This window comes from Seriola lalandi, unplaced genomic scaffold (genome assembly GCF_002814215.2).
Source record: "Seriola lalandi dorsalis isolate HSWRI2012SDOR001 ecotype SW California unplaced genomic scaffold, Sedor1 jcf7180002054965, whole genome shotgun sequence".
Classification (NCBI taxonomy): domain Eukaryota; kingdom Metazoa; phylum Chordata; class Actinopteri; order Carangiformes; family Carangidae; genus Seriola; species Seriola lalandi.
In genome coordinates, this window is record NW_019525516.1 from 466,019 (window position 1) to 481,627 (window position 15,609).

A 15,609-nucleotide genomic window follows, 5' to 3' on the forward strand; every position below is an offset into this window, starting at 1 on the left:
ACCTGAGAATGAGAAAAACCTGATATAAATATGGTCTGCAGACTGGAATTAAAACAAAGCTGTATGCAGGGTGGTGAATGAGAGTAAACTACAGGGTAAAGACACTGTTAATCAGAGTTTACATGCATATCAATCGCTGTGACCCCTGTATTGTCACGCCATCAGTCCTACCTCCTCCAACATGCCCGTTCTCAGCAGCATGTGAATACACTCCTGGATGGGCGCAGCGATTTCTCTGTTGCTTTGAGTCAGATGAGTCAGCAGAGGCTCGCCGTAGACCTTCTGATTAGAGAGGCTTTGCGTTGGCCCTGCAGAATCAGATAATTGCACAGAGGAAATAAGAACATGTAGAAATGTTGCAGTGACGTTGCAGGAAGTAAATGTAGAGACTGGGAGAAGATAACGTCACCTTTTTGACTATGATTCTCTTTGAGCTCGCAGATGTTTTTTTCCAGGAACTCGTGTGAATTTTTGTGGTACTCTGCTTGCAGCTCGAGAAGCTGTAATTGGACAAAACAAGAGAGGGTGCTGGATATATAAAGCAGTCTGAGGTTAGATTACAGCTTTCGTGCGTGCTCTCTGCAAAAACCTGCGGTGAATTAATCGAGAAGAAGAAAAGATCGAAGCCGTCACAGCTGCAGCTCACCCGAATGAAGTAGTTAGCGTAGTCATCTTCTTTAGTCGCAAAGTGATACAGATCTGCAGAGTACTGATCCTGCAGATACAAAGAAGAGGGCTTCACTGCCTTGCTCAAGGACACTGCATCAGAGTGGGCGCTTGATTTAACCCAGGTGCTCTTTGTTCCTTTTTACCTTGATGCTCTCCAACTTCCTCCAAGCTTCTTCCACTTCCTCTCGAAGCCCATCCTGCTTTGCCTGGGGACCAGTGCTGGCCTGGCTCCTGACCACACACACACACACACACACACACACACACACACACACACACACACACACACACACACACACACACACAGATCTGATTAGTTACTTGGTGCGTGGATAAATTTGAACACATGTAGCCCTGACTGAGGTTGTATGACTCACCTGGTTTTTGCGTTGTTCCAGTCTGTAGTGAGCTTTGCAAATTGCTTCTTGTTCTTGAGAATATCTGGTAAATCATCCTTAAAAGAAAGTAACAAAAAGAATATAAAGGAAAAATTATGGGGATTTTTTAAAATAATTTCTTTTTTAATAATTAGCCTTTTAACATAACATAATGGTTGGGACGTATAAAATAACACCTGACAATACAAAGCATAAAATGAGACTATAAGAACCCTGTTAGCTGAACTCTTCAGTCATTTATGTTGCTGACCTTTGTGTGTTATTTATCAATCGCAATCAGGAGTGTGACATTAGTTTCTCTTCAACAACAGAGGAGCCCCACTCTCACCTCGCTGAGCTTGTTGAGCGGCTCCAGCACTTCCTTCTCCAGTTTCATCTCGAAGTCGGCCAGCATGTTGGCCAACATCTTCTCCATGAAGCAGCACATCTCCAGCACTCTCCTGCAACACACACACACACACACACACACACACACACACACACACACACACACACACACACACACACAGCTCATGGTTCGTGTTGAAGATAAAATAAATCAAACACAACCACACTGCAGAGAGCCAGCTACAAGAGCTAAATACTCTGGTCTAGCATGGATCTTCTTCAGGTCTAGAAATCAATCAGCACTTCATTACATAGAGCAAGTGACATGATCATTAATGGCGACTCATCTCGCTGCTCTACCACTGACTCTATACCTATAAATAAAAGACATACACTGAGCTCTGGTCACATGCTCTACACTGTGTGTGGGATCCTCTTTTCCTTTTCATCAAGAACTGAAAACCTCTCTGCTGGAGGCATGAGGTTTTCACATGACAGCAGTCAGCACGAGTCAACAGTTCAAGTAAAGATCACGGAGGGATGGAGGGATCAAACCTGTCACCTGATAGAGGACTCGGCATCAAAGTCTTTGAGGCTCTCTGCCATGCTGATGGACAGCAGCATCAGAGGGAGCTTTTTCTGCGGAGAGAGAAGTGGGTGTCACACCTTTCACGGTCACCAATCGAATGTTTTTTTTTACACATCTTGTGGATACAATGATCGTCTGAGCCACTTCCTACCATTCGTTTTTCAGCCTCCAGCCCGAGCTGACTCTGCATGCAGCACTGCAGCTTCTTGTGAAGGACCTGAGCCGCCTTTTTGGCCGGTTCCACTCGCTGCTCCACCTTCATTCAGCCGGAGACACACACACAATAAAATGTGAAAGTTAATTTTCTGGTCCCTTCTTCTCACTCCATTAACATTTTCCAAATGCTGTTTTGTTTAAGTTGGTTTAATGTTGTTCTTTTGCTCTAAATCAAGTCTGCAAAAGACGTATGCTCCGATACAGGAAGTGCTACAAGGAAAAATCAGTCGTCCAACATCCAGAACCAACATACGGCTTAAGCTATAAAACTAATTGTATCGTCATTAACATGTTGTTAATACTAGTGCTGCAGCGTGAAAGGTTGTGATGACACAGAATGTTTCTTTTCCTCACCATGACCAGGTCCTCGTGTAGAAGTTCAGTGGCATCATGTGACCTGAGGATGTGAACATAGTGTTGGTTAGTGAATATTAAAGTAAAACACGTCTGATGTCAAAACTGAGGTTTTTATTATCATTTAGATAATTAGACTGTAATTTCACATTTATATTTTCATTATAATCTGAATAATCTGAGGATTATGCTCTCAGTGTATCTAGTCTATAAAAGGTCAGAAATGTCCCGCCACAGTTTCCTAAATTCAAAGATGATGTCATCACGCAGTGTTTTTTCCCACCAACAAATATCTAAAAATCTGGAATTACGTCATGTTTGCCTCATTTACAGAAATAGTTCAACATTTTTGAAAAACGTGCCTCTTCACTTTCTTGATGTGTGTATGGTAAATATGAAGAGTGTTTTATTTTGACTGTCGGTTGGACAAAACAAGACACTTAGAAGACTATTTTAAACAATCATCATCATCAAATAAAAACTTCTGCAGAGGCTTTGCAGTGTAAAATTGTAGTGCACCTCTTTTGCTCTGAAAACTACTCAACAGTGGAAATGTTAAGGGCCAACAAGCTAAACTTGGAGTGTGAGGGCTGATGCTGTGGTTCATTTCAGTACCAGCTCTGTGAGAGGAAGGCGGGGCTGAAACCACAAAACCTCTTCCACCTCTGCTGTGATATGCAGTCGTTTTAAAAAAAAAAAAAAAGGAGGGAGGGAAATCAACAGAGAGGTGAAAATTTCCCTATTTAGAACATTTTCAAGTTTGTTTCCCACTGAAAGGAAACCCCACCCAGTTCGAGATGAGGTCAGATGAGCTTCATCACCTCCAAGGTGTAGTTCTTTTCTTTCCCACAGTGAACCTGACATCTGACGTTTCAAAACACAAAGAGAAGAAATCCCCAACAAACCACACTCCAGTTCCTTTTTTTTTTTTTTTTTTTTTTACCTCTGATTCTCATTTCAACTTTTTCTTTTAAGCTGGAAAATACCTTTTTTCATCAACATAGAGTAAAATTACATCAAAGCACGTGAACAGATGAATTGTATGCTTTTATTAAGAAAGTAAAAGCGTGAGTGGCATGTGTGTCTAGACTCATGTTATCCAGTACAGAACAAATCTATCAATGAGAATCAATAAACTGTTCCGCACAAAACGCAACACTGAAATCCACTTGTATTCACGAAGCCTGTCCAGTACGTATAAATACTTGATGTGCACTAGTCTACTTCTGTGCATTATTTTTATACACCTGTTTATTTCTGCAGAGCTGAAACCAAGAGAGAAGTGGGTGAAGTGCTGCTGTGGTAGTTGGAGCCCCACGTTGCTCTGCTGCAGATGCACGTTGCGTGCGTTTATTATTAAACCAGGGCGCGCCAGAGATAGAGGCTGCATGGCCTGCACAAACATGCACACACACACACATGCACACACTCTTTCAGACATGCAGTTTGCAAGTTTGTACCAGAAAAACCAGACAGGGTGTAGGTGTATGATTTGGTCACCCACTCAGATGTGAATGTCAGTGGTTGTCATGCACGGGCAAAACTCTCTAGATCAGACGTGTTCAGCTTAAACCAAAGGGACACCTACTCATGAGTCAGGCACACGCCGCATGCATTTAAGGTTTTTGATTATCAGGAGAAAGAAAAATTATAGTAAAAATCTGAACAATTGCAATAAACAATTAATATTTTGTGTAGAGATTTTGTTTCCTCTTGTAGAGAAAACCACATCATAACGAGTACCAACCCTGTGGTAATCAACCATCGCCTTCACAATGTGCACTGACAACATACACCACAACCTGGAGTCGGTGTGTCCACTCGGATGAGTTGAACCACTCTGGTGTTCATGCGTGGAAGAGCCTGAGGTTTCCCTCAAAACCCCAAGAAGCATGTGTCACTTTCAAGAGGAACCAGCAAGTGTAGGATCCCATCTTTAAAAAACGCTTTTTCAAAGCCGTATTCACAAATGTGAAAATGAGAACACTGAAACTAAAGCAGAATGAGACATTTCCTCAAAGCAGAGTAGCGCTGAAATGAAAGCATCTCAGGTTTTTCTACACCTGAAATGATCCATCCTAAGTTTAAAGCTGGTGATATCACGGCATAAGACTATTATAGCTTTTGTGTGACAGTAGCACAAGAAGAGAGAAGAGTCAAACTAACTTAGTTGTCAGCTTTACAGCGTTATCTAAAGTTTTATATCATCAGCCACCATCAGCTTCTGGTCATTCCAGACCAAGTAAGACTGATGCATCAAAATCTTTAAAGTAGTGAGTTGAGTATAAGGATGTTGTTTTTTCACTGCTTAGAACTTAAAACTATTCATTTCCTAGAGGAAGATTGTGTTATGTGCTCTTTTTTCGAAACTCACATCGTCACGCTTTAAAGCACTGACACGTCACAATGATCACAGCTGTGGTTTAAAATCAACTTAAATATATTCTTGTTAACTCACATGGTCACGTGTAAACCATAAGACCAACATATAATCACCATTTTTCTGGTTCGAAAGCCCTTTGAGGCGGGGAGAAAACCTTGATGGTGAATATTACGGTTTCAGGGGAACATGCTGAAGCCTATTTTACAAGAATCAGAGGAGAAATATCCGGTTAAAGCACTTACTTTGCCGCAGAGCCGAGCTGCTTCAGGATGCTCAGAGACTGCCGGAGCATGCTGGCAGTGGAGCTCAACCAGCTTTTCTAACCTGACCACCTCACTCCTGCTCAGCCCCACGAAGTTTCCTGCTTCAATTATAAAAAATAAAATAAACCCGTCCACACAGGGTCCAGCTGTGTCACTTCATCAGGACAAGAAGGCACGGACCGGCTGCTCTCCCCTCTGCCTCTGTTGGGTGATGTTTTTGTGTATTTATGTGTATGTGTGTGTGTGTGTGTGTGTGTGTGTGTGTGTGTGTTTTTTGATGTCGGTTTTCGTTCTTGTTTCAGGAGTGCGCTCTTAAGTAACATCTGACAGAAGCCAGTGAATGAGGAAGTTGCACAGATGAAGTGTCAGCTGTGAGGGGGAAGAGAGATTTTTCAGGCTTGATTGTCACACTATGCTTTCAGCCTGTAAAGACCCCACTGCTACATCTACTCACAGAGTTAGACAGCTTTTCTGCAGAGAAAAATGTACTATTTCCTTATGAGAGGGTAAATCTCTATGTTACACTTGAACAGTAATAAGACATTTGTAGATTGGCATCTCATTAAATGTCTTAATGCGTGGAGTATTCTGTCACTGCAGGCAGGCTGTGGTTAGTTTGTACTTCTGTAAATGCTTACAGTTTGTGTTAAAGAGCTGAAAGGATGTGAAAAGACCAAAAGAGGAAACTATCAATGCTGCTGGCTCAGACAGTATCCCTTTTTTTTTTCAATCAGTAAATTCAAAATAATTTTTTATTTAAATCTGGCTCAACTCAATTTTTTGTTGAACCTAGGCGGTTTCAACATTGTTTTTTATTTTTGTCTCACATTATTTGTTTCCTTTTCCCTATCCCTTTAAGTTATTTTAGTTTCTTTTTTTTTTGTTTGCGTTTTTACTAGATTTTTACTAGTTACTTTTTACTAGATTTGCAGAAGAAATAAGCCGTAAAACAAAAGTGATATATTATCGTTTGGTTTCACTTGTTAGCAAACAGTTGCTAATTTACGTGTCCAGCCAATGTGGAGCAACATTAGCATTTATTCATTCATTTATTCATTCTTTCATTCATTCATTATAAGGTCTTATAATACATCAATGCTTCTTACCTTGTTCCTATCCATTCTCACGCCTCGTGCCTAAATCCGACCAATCCAACCAGCGAAGGCAACGATCGTTAGCCAATCAGAGGCAGCGTAGGGCGGGGCATGTGAACTCTACGATTCCTGAATTTACATCCGGCTGTTGTAGCATTGATAGCTAACCTAAGGATAAAATCATAATGGCAGGAAGAAAAAAAAAACATATTGCAGATTTATATTGGAAAACGAGCAGCTAAAGAGAGCACAGATGAAGTCCAGCCTTCCCAGGAGAGCAGCTCCACCTACGCTACAGAAGCTAGACCCGCTCGGAGTATCAGCGCTAGCACCGCCACCGTTGAGGAGCCTGCTAACAGGTGTCAAGCTAGGACTGATTTGGCGGCATTTGAGGAGCTTTTCCAGCCACATAACTTCAATTTTCCAAACCAGACGTTTTGGGAATTAAACTTCCAGCCACCAACTTAGTTTGCTAAATGAAAGTGTCTTCATCGCGTGGCGGAGTGTGGTCAGGTTGTGTGTTTTGGTTGCGTGAAGAGGCAGCAAAGGGGGAAACGGTTGATTTGGTGCCACTTCACCCGAGGAGCCGGAACCAGACCGTCCTGATCATCCGTGCCCTTAGGAGAGACTTCATTTCCACGACACCGTAGCGCAATGCCACATTTGGATTATTACAACTACTGGAGCACCTGGCCTGCAGCTCAAGGTAAGATATTTGGTTTAATACAAGCTACCGCCGAGCAGTACCGTACTGTCTTAATAGTGATAATAAAAATGGTTCCTCACATATATGAATAAATACCTGTATTACATGTGTATATACATTTCATGTATGTACACAAACATGAAATACACACGTCATATAACCATATAAATTGTGAAAAGATCCAATATTAATCACAGTAATTTCGCACTGAAATGCATTTTTGCATGCAATTATTATTATTATTATTTTTTAGTCTATTTATATTTCAGTCCGTCTCATATGTGGACAGACGTGGCAGAGCCAGTTGTGCAAGGGTCAATTACATAACCGGCTCTTCTGTTTGTCTTTATCAGCAGATAAAGATTTTGTGATAAAACAAATTATGAAATTTAAAGATATTTGGAAAAATGGCTTTGTGAAATAAAAACAGATTACAGAAAAAGTATGTATGAAATAAAAAAAGTCCGCAATTAAATATAAAAAGTCTTTTGTTGTAAGGTAAGCATGATTAAATGATTAAAAAAAAAAAAAAAAAAAAGTTTTTTGTATTGGATTACTTAACAGTTTCATGTATCTAGATCAGTTTCTTTAGTTCTTGTGTTTGTATTACAGTTAAATATCTGTAACGTGATGAGGGGAGCTCAGCATACCGTAACTGTCATTACACCTTGCAACACGTTAGTGAGCAGTGCTGTGAATTTACGAGGACACAACTTGAGATCTAGTCACAAGTTTTGACTTAATGACTCAGTCTGACCTTCTGCATAAATTCTCATGTGGAAGAACAATAGCATCCAGCTTCCAATGCTGAACATCCTTCTGAGATTAAGTGCTGCCCAGGTGGAGGTTGGTGTCAGTCAAATGCTGCAGTCTAGTGGTGAAATTAGCAAAATGCACAGGACTAACAAGAGTAGGATACTCCCTTTGAGTGTTTCAAATAAGTAAAATCAATGTGTCATGAGTCTAATGAGTAACAGTTACATAACAGAAACACAATATAGTCATTTATCTATCAATGAATTTATTTTTAAAAATGACTTCAAATACATGATGGAAAACCGGTGGAATTCATTTTTATGCTGCGGCTACATTTTCTCACACATTGTGGTTTCAACTGTTGTTCTTTAAGCTACTTCCATATTATAGGGAATACGGTTTTTCCTGATCAAGATATTTCCAAATCCACCACATACCGAGTTACCAGTTTATTATGTACACCTGTGCAGTCTAAACAAGACAAATGCCCTGCAGTAAATCCTGTCTTTGTGAAGTTTATGAAGTTTCACTGTCAGAGAGGCGTTGAGCTGTCTGTGATCATTTTGGAGACTGATGTAGAATACTTAACAAACTAACTCAGTGTAGGCTCTTTGCAGTGCTTTAATTACAGGACAAAGACCGTGAACTGGTCTTGTGTAAACTCTGAAAAGGCAACAGAAGATGCAATCCTTCCTAAAGAACCACAGAGGATCCCATCAGAAACAGGGCAAGGCCACAGTCACTGAGGCAGTTTGAGACAATGCTTTCCAGCACTGATGTTTAACAACTTAAAAACTGCTAATTATAGGCAATTCAAGTAAAATTCCTGGTGCTTTGGGCAAAGGATTACAAAACACATTTTGAAACACTTTTGAACTGACAGCAATAAGAAGATCCAATGAAGTAAAATGTAAATTTGGGAAAGATCCAGGAGACAGCAAAAGAAACTAAATATTTACTACTTTCTAAACGTGGTATTTGATATGAAAACTAATTTACCAACTCTGTAAATTGCCAAATGAAGAAGTGGCTCAAAACAAGGCAAAACCAACACTGGGACAAAGATAACGTTGGTGGGGAAAGCAGAATAATTTGGGTCATGTTTTGATGAAAATTAGACTATTGCATCATGAAAACATATCCACTGAGATGCAGCATGCCATTTTTGATCCAAAACAAAATACTTAACTACATAGTATATTTCTTATATATCAGTTTATCCTCTGAATAGTGTTCTTTCCTCCATCTTTCACTGATTTGCCTTCTTACAAAACAGGTGAGATGGAGGGGAAAGTAAAGCACCAAAGAAATCCTCATGCACGCTCACTGTAATATCTGTCCAGTCATCAAGTAAACTTGGATTATGTAACCTTGTAAAAATGTATGAATCAAAAAGGAATGGAAATAACTTCAGCAGCTTTAGAATTAAAACCCTGGTGGGTGGGGAAGAATAAAGAGGCAGTGAAGCACTTGGAAAACCTGAAATTGCCTCCTATTGAAACTTCAAGAAATTTTAAAAAGAAAACTAGAGGCATCCCAAATGTTGCATTCCTCTTCATCTCGCTTTGCTCCACCCGTTTTCCCTGCCCTGATCACACTGTGATGGAAGACCCACGCCCCTCTGATTTGAAATGAGGGACAGGAGTTCAGGAGCACCCCTGATCTGACACCACTTGTATTGGTCCCCTCCCCGTTCTTCTCATCCAGATCTCCTTCTCTCTCCATCCCTCTGAGATTGAAGTGCATGATGAAGCTTTCAGATGAAGGACTAGCGCTTTGCTTTGGCTTCTTCTGCTTCTTTTTCTGATAAAAAATAAGAAGGAACATAAATAAGTGTGTAAAGTTTTTCATTTCAAAAATAGTAAAATCCATAAAACTGCTCCAAACACTTGGAGTCCTTAAGTCTTTTTAGATTAGATTAGATTAACTTTATTTATCCCACAACTGGGAAATTCATTTACCACAGCAGAAAACATCTATAGAATAAACATCTATGGAAATATACAACAAAAATATACCAAATATACACTAATAAATACAATATACACAATACACACGATATGTACATGTCTGCTGTTGTAAATTCTATTTATGAGAGTACAAATAAGCCGCTAAAACACATTGTATTTTCTACCTCCATGTCAGGACAGAGGTGTTTGGTACATGTACAAACAAATATTAACCAATAAATCCTCAAGCTACAGCGAGTATACTGAATCATCATGTCACAATAAGTAGCTTAACAAACAAATTGCAATAACTCTGTTGATGTGGATGTTTGCTGAAGTATTAGCCTTATGAACAGCACCTATACAAGCTTGAGGTTTTGTAGATGACTGAACGAAAAAAATTAAAATCTGCAATGTGATTCATAATTTCCAGCCCTCGTATATATTGTTTAAAATTTACAGAATAGGTCTGTATTCATTGTTGTGTTTTCTCACCTTTCCTGAGTTCATCTCTCTTCTTGGCAGCTTCCTCCCTCTGTTTCTTGATGATGGCCAGTCTGGCTAGGTCAGCCCTGGCCTGCTCAGTCTTTCCCTCAAGATGGAGCTTCATGTAGCGCTCCTTCGATTTCTGCTTCTCTATCTCCTCTCTGAGAGAATAGATGAGAAGAGAATAGAAGAGAATTCACATAAGGTAAAGTAATACGAATAATTTTGTAATACTACAAAATAAAATCCTGATGCAACAAACCAAGGTTAAGAGACATTGTACAATTTCAGAATCTTAGCAAAACAAAATAACAAATCCAAATATGGTCTTTTTGAGTGACTAGGCAACACTTACCTCTCTCTGCGAGTCAGTTCTCTGGGAGCAGCGACGTCTACTTCAGCCACCTTCTTGCTCTTCTGAGACACACGGTTTGGATTCTCAATTTCTATAAGCCCCTCCACTCCACTCCTCCTCCTGGACTGTGAGCAAAAAGAAACACCTTTATAATCTCAATGAAACAGGATGACGACTCCAGCTACCGACACAGAGCTGTTAAATAAATGCAGATCCTTGTGAGTTCATTGCCCGCCTGCTAATGTGATGTTATACCCTTTTTACACCAAAATTAGCAGGTACGTGCAGGTAAACTGCTGCTAACAAAGGTTACTGACTCCTTTTACACTACCAGCCGAGTTCTCCTTTCTGAGAGGACACATACAACTGCAGGAAGCAATGTCATCACATGCAGTTATAGAGCACAGACAAAGGTTGTGAGCTGCTAGCAACCATGCAGACTGGGAAAATGGATAATTCATGTCTTCTACCCAGATCGGTGATCCTCTAGAACAGCAAACCAGCAACATCGGCTACAATGGCTTTTAAGAGGTAAATCCATTTTAGCAAGGCCAAACTTTACAGTATGTATGAGGTGTGGTGTTAGTCCTTCAGTGGCAAAGAGCAAGAACTTCTTTTTAGACTAAGAAAGATTCAACAATCACAAAGAGAGAACTACATGATAGAAGGTCAACAGTGACCTCCAGACCAGAGTCAGAATGTATCTTTGCATATCTGTCACCAGAAACATCTAAAATACAAAACCTTTGTTGACCATTTTGAAATTTTAACAATTGGGCTTCGGACCTGACAGACTTGCTCTCCCTGTGCTCTGGCATTTGCTTGACTGGAACTTTCTACAATGTTTCTGCTCAAACATGCAGAGAGCTTCATTTTGTTGATTTTCAGAAGAAATTTAAGACAGAATTGTTGACAGAATGATACAAGCAGCTGGAGGGAAAGCAGATACAAAGAGTAGTAAATTACCAATCTACATCACAGGGTAGTTCATAAATCACCAGAGCACTAAAGATTCTTTCAAAGCTACACTAAGAAATCTTCAATTTCATGCCTGAGTTATTACATAGAGGAAATTTTCACCCACAGCCAATAAGCAAACCAAGCAGTTTTACTAAGTCAGTAACATCACTCACCTCAGACTCCTCGTCACTGCTGCTCTCTTCTTCAGACTCTGCAGAGCTCTCTTTTTCTGCACCAGCATTTTCTTCCTGTGGACATACACATAAGGTCACACCTGACCTGACTTTTCAGCAACGGCATTCTACCACAAAAGGTATTTAACTCACCATCTCTCTCTGCACTCTCATCTGTCGGTCAATCTCCTCAGGGTTGCTGAACTGCTTTCCTCGGCCCTTATGGCCCTTTTTCCCTGCAACATAGTTGAGTAGAGTTGTTACTGGCATATAGACGGCATCCAAATGTAAAGCACACTACACAGTTTACTAAAATCTTTAAGAAAACTGGGGACACATTTATGTTAATGCTAAATTGCAAGCTGGGGGTGGAGACAAAAACAGTAACACCTGTACAATACAATATGATTCAATACAGCAGCCGTTGAATAAACATTACCATAAAATAGTTTTTATCTGTACTGGCAAGCCTGAACTAAACACTGATCATTTGAGGTCACAGTTTGTGGTGATGTATTATTAAATGGCATTATATGGAACAGGTGTTGCCGTTATTGTGTCCAGCCCCTGAATGTGGGCACAGATCTGGTCAGAAACAGATCGCAGCACAGTTCAGGTAAGTGTATCTACAAATCAACAAACAAGATCTCACGATATTAGTGTGAAAATACGCAGAGACTGTGTGTGGTGGGAGATGAGTCACACATGACGTTCACCGAGGGCCAGCTCCCTTCACCGGCAAATGTTATGTCTACTGAACGTTAGATATGGACATATAACAAAAAATAGCCAGATAGATAGCTAGAGGATACTTTAACAAAGTACTTGTGAAAGTATCTGGCAATCGTGACAACCGCGAACTGCCAGGAATTGATGTAAATATTATTATAGATGTTAAAGTAAGCCGAAGCGGTCTCGTGTCCACATGGTACTGGCGGTTAAACACAACTTACCAAAATTATAATCATTCAAATCGCTATCTATGTTGAAATTACAAATAAGCTGTTAACTGTGTTCATGTGACGACATTAATTAACGACTGGTACGTTTGCTGTGACTTCCCGGAATCGCTCATACCCGTAAATTACACTCTGCTAACCGGTTAGCATGCTAGAAGCTAAGCATGTGAGAGTTCAACAGGAATTCATACTACTTTAGCTAGCAATTGGCTAGCTAGAATTAGCTTGCTAAAATTTAGCATGAGACGTTAAATATGATAACAGTGCTTACCGCCTCGAGGCATTATTAAAAGTGAAGATTATACAGATGAAGTCCGCTACTATAGGGCTGAAGAATCTGACAGTTGTACAGGTAAAATCGTCGGTTTAAACAGCTAGAAGAAAAGGCTAGAAACTACTTCGTGCCTCCCGCTACCGGCAGAGCAAACGTCGAAAGATTGCATTCAGTTGCGACAGTTTGCGCATGCGTAGTTAGGACCATTCAACCAATCGCTACACGGCAGCATTTGACTGACATGTTGATCTACCAATTAGCTAAAGAGTGCAAAACTAGTTCATAAAGGCTGTACCTCTCATTGACAGGTATACTTAATTGATTCGATTGTATCATGGCGATTCTACCTCCTGTTTTCAGGGGAGGGAGGGGTATAGTCTCACAAAAACATTTAAATTCCAAACTACATTTCACAAGTGGTAGAAATAGAGCATTGCATTATAATATTGATATTAATTGGACTGTGTAATAGAAATATTAGGGATGCAACAGAAGGTAAGAGCACAAGCTTTTCGATCCTGGCTGGTCAGAACATCTTTGCTAAGTACACACATTATACAATCCTGATCTCATGAGATCTTTTTTCTTCCCAAGGTCAAGAATAAAAATTAACTGCTAGGATTATTTAATAAGCAGCATTGCTGCTCAGACACTGTGAAGAGCTGGATGAAAAGCTAAAATAGTTATCAAAGTACTATTCTGTTCTCTTTGTTTTTGGTAGTTTGGTTGTATTCACATTTGTATATATATCTGTCAACTATTAATTTGTTATGTATGATAAGGTTGATTAAGGCATTACAATTCAAAAGGTATTAATCCAGAGCAGATAAAAATGATTAATGATCAAACAAGAAAAACTGCTGCTTTCCCATGATGGATTTTATTTTCAGTCTTAATACAAAAAGTCTTAAAAAGAAATGTCAGACCATACTTGCCATACAAATGTAAAAGTCATAAAAAATATGCTGTGTATTGACAAAAGGTGATGTTTCACTTGTTTCAGGTTTATGGAGATCTAATTAAACAAATGCAGGACAGAACAAATAAATAAAAGTAGTCACTAAATCTGATTCAACAGTACCTGCTTTTAAAATGAATACAAGCAGGGCAGAGACCTTCAAGCAAAAAAAAAAAAAAAAGACAAAACAAACCAACTTTTCTTTTACACACCAACAAACTTAAAACTGTCTCTGAATACAAAAAGAGATAAATTCACTTCAAGAACATTTCCTGTGATGGAGGCATTAGATCCGATCTGTCATTTCTTCCTTCGATGTTGAGTCTTTATATCTTCCACTTCTTTCTCCATCAGGTGGTACTCTACTGTCGTCTCTGTCAACTAGAAGGGAAAGATTAGATATCAGTTATTCAACAGCTTTGGTGAGACACCAACCGACATCAGCCGTTGAAATGGTAATCAAATGTATAACTGAAATAATTAACTATAATTAAACTTTTTATATGAAAGCCAAACAGTGTTGGACCTGTGCTAAAACTATATTACTATCCAGAGTGTGACAATATGTATTAGCCCTCTCAAACAAATAAACACAAATTTATCCCAAGTCACTACATTGGTGTAATGTAAAAGCATAATTAAAGCTGCTCAGCACTCACCATGTCCAAAAGGATTTCAATCTTTAGTTTCAGGAGGTTGTTTTCCTCCTCCAGTTGCACATTTTTTTTCTTAAGCCGCTGCAATTCCCTACCAGATGCATTCCCACCAGATTCTGTTTTCAACAAACAGAATAAAATGATTAAATACAATGTTGGCCATCCAGAGACAGACAATGATCTAGCACATATGGCAACACTTACAACTACAGGAGTCTGTAGTAAGTGTTATCATCAAGTTATCACCTGTTATCCACTGTCCCTCTTCAAATTTCCAGCTCTGACCTCCAATGTTCATCATAGGAGGTCCATATTCAAGGCCCAGCTCTATTTCTCTTGTTGAGCGATCCAACTAAAAGAGATGAGAAGGCAAAACACAACAAATAAGTCTGCGTGCAAACTTAAATGAACAACAGCTGACAATGTAAAGCTAAACAATCTATATCTCAGTTCTCTCAAAACACGTTCTTCAGATCATTTGCCTTTGTTTATCCTCTGGGTATATTTTCTTATTAATGAATGTAGATTTGAATTTGAACTTACTCATCAGTGCTTCTCATTAAAACAGCGTCTTTAGTACGTTCAGTTTATCGATACCAATGATAATAAAGAACAGTAAGTTCTGTCAACTCACCGTATGAAGGCTGGACAGGGATGCAGATTTGCGAGGTGGAGTCTTCTTCGGACTGAATGTGTTTCCAAAAAGCGGCATCTTTATTGACTTTTTAAGGTCCTGTATAAGAGATGGTTCACCAATTAGTATGTTTTAGATACCAGTACCACGTAGCCACAGGGTGTGTTTATCGTTGCTAATGGTACATTACCGAGCTAATGCTAGGTGGCTAACACTCGCTAGCTGTGAGCGCTACTCATACCTGACATTTAAGTGAAACTGTCGATTGTCTCACAGGTGGGTTAGTAGTTGTGTCACTGAAAATATATAGTCAATATATTTACCTCCATACAGACTATTTACTTAAATTCTTAACGTGGTTGCAGAAGTTTTTTTTCTCTCCAAACAAAACCATGCTTGCGACTGCGCAAGTGCGAAAGTTGCCATACGTCTAAAATAGACAACTCTCTA

General features: G+C 39.5%; 3 protein-coding genes across 5 annotated transcripts in view; all 3 read right to left on the minus strand.

Moving 5' to 3' along the window:
• sh3bp1 (SH3-domain binding protein 1) overlaps window positions 1-5,485 on the minus strand; it is an 11,661-nt gene extending 6,176 nt beyond the window's left edge. Inside the window, exons 1-10 of one of the 2 annotated variants that reach the window (XM_023395559.2) lie at window positions 5,179-5,485; window positions 2,554-2,596; window positions 2,135-2,239; window positions 1,957-2,033; window positions 1,396-1,507; window positions 1,047-1,123; window positions 813-900; window positions 647-715; window positions 410-500; window positions 172-308 (exon numbers count right to left, since the gene is read on the minus strand). In XM_023395559.2, coding sequence (XP_023251327.1) covers window positions 172-308; window positions 410-500; window positions 647-715; window positions 813-900; window positions 1,047-1,123; window positions 1,396-1,507; window positions 1,957-2,033; window positions 2,135-2,239; window positions 2,554-2,596; window positions 5,179-5,228 — 849 coding nt within the window. In that variant the 5' untranslated portion in view covers window positions 5,229-5,485. The remainder of the gene's footprint in view (window positions 1-171; window positions 309-409; window positions 501-646; window positions 716-812; window positions 901-1,046; window positions 1,124-1,395; window positions 1,508-1,956; window positions 2,034-2,134; window positions 2,240-2,553; window positions 2,597-5,178) is intronic. The other variant, XM_023395560.2, reaches the window with a different exon arrangement.
• Window positions 5,486-8,003: 2,518 nt separating this feature from the next.
• On the minus strand, window positions 8,004-13,077 carry pdap1a (pdgfa associated protein 1a). Its single transcript, XM_023395588.2, has 6 exons — window positions 12,909-13,077; window positions 11,832-11,914; window positions 11,679-11,753; window positions 10,546-10,670; window positions 10,200-10,351; window positions 8,004-9,558 (listed from the first exon to the last, which is right to left on the minus strand). The coding sequence occupies exons 1-6, from the start codon at window positions 12,919-12,921 to the stop codon at window positions 9,524-9,526; spliced, it is 483 nt and encodes a 160-aa protein (XP_023251356.1). The 5' UTR covers window positions 12,922-13,077; the 3' UTR covers window positions 8,004-9,523.
• Window positions 13,078-13,772: 695 nt separating this feature from the next.
• On the minus strand, window positions 13,773-15,581 carry cby1 (chibby 1, beta catenin antagonist). Of its 2 annotated transcripts, none has more exons than XM_023395577.2 (5): window positions 15,483-15,581; window positions 15,160-15,258; window positions 14,772-14,877; window positions 14,529-14,641; window positions 13,773-14,250 (listed from the first exon to the last, which is right to left on the minus strand). In XM_023395577.2, exons 1-5 carry the CDS (start codon window positions 15,486-15,488, stop codon window positions 14,170-14,172), a joined length of 405 nt encoding a protein of 134 aa, XP_023251345.1. In that variant the 5' UTR covers window positions 15,489-15,581; the 3' UTR covers window positions 13,773-14,169. The 2 variants fall into 2 exon arrangements, with proteins under 2 accessions (XP_023251345.1, XP_023251346.1); XM_023395578.2 differs by having other exon boundaries at window positions 15,401-15,564.
• Window positions 15,582-15,609: the final 28 nt, after the last annotated feature.

Bases quoted from the DNA above. Each gene is read 5' to 3' on its own strand.
- pdap1a (XM_023395588.2), bottom strand. The intron at 10,352-10,545 runs GTAAGTGTTGCC...CTATTCTCTCAG, and splicing joins GAACTGACTCGCAGAGAGAG to AGAGGAGATAGAGAAGCAGA. The intron at 9,559-10,199 runs GTGAGAAAACAC...ATTTTTTATCAG, and splicing joins GAGAGATGAACTCAGGAAAG to AAAAAGAAGCAGAAGAAGCC.
- cby1 (XM_023395577.2), bottom strand. The intron at 14,878-15,159 runs GTGAGTTGACAG...CATCTCTTTTAG, and splicing joins CCCTGTCCAGCCTTCATACG to TTGGATCGCTCAACAAGAGA. The intron at 14,642-14,771 runs GTGATAACTTGA...TGTTGAAAACAG, and splicing joins AGAGGGACAGTGGATAACAG to AATCTGGTGGGAATGCATCT.